Source organism: Teleopsis dalmanni, chromosome 1 (genome assembly GCF_002237135.1).
Source record: "Teleopsis dalmanni isolate 2A chromosome 1, ASM223713v2, whole genome shotgun sequence".
NCBI lineage: Eukaryota > Metazoa > Arthropoda > Insecta > Diptera > Diopsidae > Teleopsis > Teleopsis dalmanni.
In genome coordinates, this window is record NC_051846.1 from 199,068,783 (window position 1) to 199,072,794 (window position 4,012).

The following is a 4,012-nucleotide window of genomic DNA, read 5'->3' on the forward strand; positions in this document are numbered from 1 at the left end:
TTAAAAATAAATTTAAATATAATTAAAAATATTCAGCACAAATTAATAAATGTAATTTTTTTATCATTTTTATGCTTTAAATAAACAACCTATATATTATATTATTGCACTTGCTGTGTTACTAATTAGAATTGACGCATAAACTACTGCTATATAAATTAACTTAATCATTGTAAGTTAATTTTTTTGTCCAATAAATAATCTTTTAATTTTAATAAATGACATCATTACTACAATTCATAATAGTATTATATTTATATTTGCAATATCAATGCAATTAAAATCAATGACGTCAACCTCAAGCAATGCACCATCAAGATTTATACACTTATGTTGGATGACTTTGAGTTGGATGACTTTACCTTGAGTTCGCACATATTTGTGTATTACACACTATATGTGCTATGTATATTAAAATATATTCATGACCCATTTATTGATATGAAACATTTCAGTTATACAAAAAAAAAATAAAAAAACAACATATGGCACTAAGAAATACTCCTATTTACATGTTAACACATGAAATAATGTGTTTTTAATCATTTTGATAAATGGTTTTTATATAATATACTTTTTTGTACTATAAACAAATATGAAGTAAATAAAAATATAAGATTTAAAGAAATTACACAGATGTGTAGTACCAGATTTAAATTCAAAAATTAAAAATACACAAATACAAAACAAAATAATGGGGTTCTGGGCTTTCAATGAAGCAAAGCACTAATTTATTATATATTAAAATGTAATGATGGAATGGAAAAGTTTATAATAATGGTACTGCAAAACATTTAATATATGGTTTTTTTTTTGTTTAAGGTAAGGATTTGATTTTATCTCTCTATTCTGTTCCCGACCTAAAAGCAATTATTGTCATTTTTCCAAATAATAAATTATAATATCATCTAAATATTGATTCCGCATATCGATAAAATGTAAAAGAGTAACTATCGAATATGAAATTAAATATAAAGTTTACTATGTAATAAGATTACCCTACAGAACTATTAATTACTGTTGTCCGAAGTCTAACTATATTCTCAAAGAACATTAATTAAGTAAAGTAAACCCAGAATACACGCAACACACATAATTTCTAAAAAACCTAAGCACAAGAAAGGAGAAAATATCAAAAACAAGAACCTTGGGGTAAAGTAATGGACCCATAGGCGACATAAGTGGAAGCTGACCTTTATAATCACTCTTAAACCTATATAAAAAAATATTAAATTACTCATAGGCGAGGTAAGTGGAGTCTGACATACAGACTAACCCTTAAACCTATATAAAATAATTTTAAGTGACTATATAATCAAAGAATCTATAAGCACAATGATAGAGTATTCATATATAGCCTCTCTATATATATATAAATAATAAATAAATATAAATATATATCTTTATTTATTCAATGTATAACATTATTATTTAAATTATAAAAAATTTACTCTACAAATTGATTGAATTCTTTTATTTTTGAGTCAATTTTGTTATGACACAATTTACTTAATTAAAAATATCTGAGCTGTGCTTTTTTCCTTATATATGATGAATGCATGAATTCTATGCAATTTTTTTAAATCTTATCTATAAATAAAGAAATGTTGAGATAAGAGAACATCAAATATTTAAATGTTTAATAGATGATGGAATGTGATTTTGTTGTATATTTTTACAATTTTCAAAAAAAATTATAGCTGCAAAATTTTTTCTATATATATATTTTATATATAAACAATAGGAATAAAGAAAAAACTAATTAGAAATTTTAAATTTCTACATCATATATAAACAATATTTATATATACTTGCAAAAATAACGAGACGCTAATTTTTAAAAATATCTTAAAATGATCAAAACTACTAAAAGTGGGTGTGGTTTTTATGTCATATTAATTAGTATTCTAAATTTTTTATAAATTCTGAATTGACTTCGAGACCAGACTTTGTAGGCGACTTTTTAATGAAAAAAAATTATAAATTCGTAATCAACAAAAACAAAAAAAATTAATATTTATGTAAAAAAAAATAAAAATAATTTCCGTTCACTAAAATAAAGCATTTACATTTAACCAAAGAAAAAAACTAAATTAAACAATATAAATGATAAATGTGCTTCAAAAAAATTAAAGCAGAACATGTATATAATCTATTTATATATATAAGTGTGTAATTTGTGTTAATTATGTTTTTGATGTAAAATTCAAGTTCAAGAATGTTGTAAAAATATAGTAAATGTATATTGCGAATTCAAAATCAAACTGGTTTTTTTCTTTTAAATATTACTTTTCATTAACAAAAATGATCTCATCTATGAGATAATACTTTTACAACATTTTTATAATATTTCAAAATTTTTAGTAATATAATAAACATATATTATCATAACATAAAATCATTATAACGTCATTTCCATAGTAATTTTAAAGAAAACTAAGAATGATTAAATTATAAATGCATCAAATATTTAATGGAAATATTGTTAATTGTTACTAAATTAATTATTGTTGTTTAAAAAAATTAAAACAATTTAGATTCTTGACTTTTATCACTCGACACAAACAATTGTAATATTGTTCATCACGAAGTAAATATTATTGAGTCACCGATTCCTTGTATTATTTGCATGTGTCATAATTTCTCATTTATACATTTAGAAGGTTTTAACTGCAAAGTTTTTCTAAATTAAACCACCATATCTTAAAGATTAAAACATTTCTTATTTAAACTATTTTTAAACCACAAAAAAACCACAAACTGTACTGTAGGTTATTAAATCTTAAGTATATAGGATTAAATACAAATGCTATGTAGAATAGGACTAATCTGGTTGCGTTGCATAAAAATATGAAAAAATAATAATGAAATATATTGTATATAAAATTAAGAAAAAATTCATTATTTAAATATTGAGTTTATTTCGAACATGCTTTGTTTTATATAGACTCAGTGAAAGGAAACTTTTGGTATAATGTCACAGTTATAGCAGAAGGCGGGTTTCTGGTGTTAATGACGTTTTGATATAGTTTCAACCTATCAACTTATTTTAAATTTACGTCAAATTTTCAGTATCTTTTTTTAAATAAATAATGTCATATTCGATGGACAAATCTATGGGAGCTTTCTCATACTCAAGATTTCCTTTTAGTAAAGCCTAAACGCACGATATTGATTTATAACACTGTATACTGTTGTTAGGCTAATAAAGTTACCCTCAAATTAACAACTATTTTATATTATTTTACAACAATTTTTACAGATTCCCCTAAACATAATCATTTAGGCCACAAAAGCAAAAAATTACAGATTGATATACCAAATCTAGATTCGCCAATCAAAAACGACATAAATCATATATATTAAAAAAAATGTTATACTATATTTAAGTTATTATGTATATTAATTTTATATAATCCTATTGTTAACATTGCTTAACTTAACACAAATATTTGAGTTTAAGGCTAACAGCTCCGAAGAAGTGAAAAATAAAAAAGTGCCAGCTTATATTAAAAACAACCAGTGATAAACTGAACTGAAATATATCTATACATTACAATGAGCAAAAACCAAGGTGTAAGCTAACAGCACCAAAAAAAAAGAATTAAAAATTATAAGAACCAGTGATAAACTTAACTCGAATTCTTGTATAAGTTATTATAAGCACAATATAAAGTGCACGCTAATAGCAGAAACATGAAAAATTACCAGTTAACAGCACCAAAACAAAACGCAAAAATATAGAAAAACAGAAAATAACTTAAAATAACTAAATGAATTGAAATATATTAAAATTACAATTGTTTTTTTTTTAATTTAGAACACAATATTTTATTTTCGATCATAGTGCTGTGGCGTAAATAGTAATCCTATGACCATTCCTATCAACAACAGAAAAATTAATTAAATTAATTAAAAATATGATTCATTATTGATCATAGTGCAGTGACATAAATAGTAATCCTATGACCTTTCCTACCAACAACAACAAAATTAAAAATAATGTAAAATA

General features: G+C 23.0%; 1 protein-coding gene across 1 annotated transcript in view; it reads left to right on the forward strand.

The window, feature by feature from the left end:
- The window catches only part of LOC119667039, a 24,927-nt gene extending 21,561 nt beyond the window's left edge, over positions 1-3,366 (forward strand). Inside the window, exon 4 of the mRNA XM_038076320.1 lies at positions 3,263-3,366. Coding sequence (XP_037932248.1) covers positions 3,263-3,366 — 104 coding nt within the window. The remainder of the gene's footprint in view (positions 1-3,262) is intronic.
- Positions 3,367-4,012: the final 646 nt, after the last annotated feature.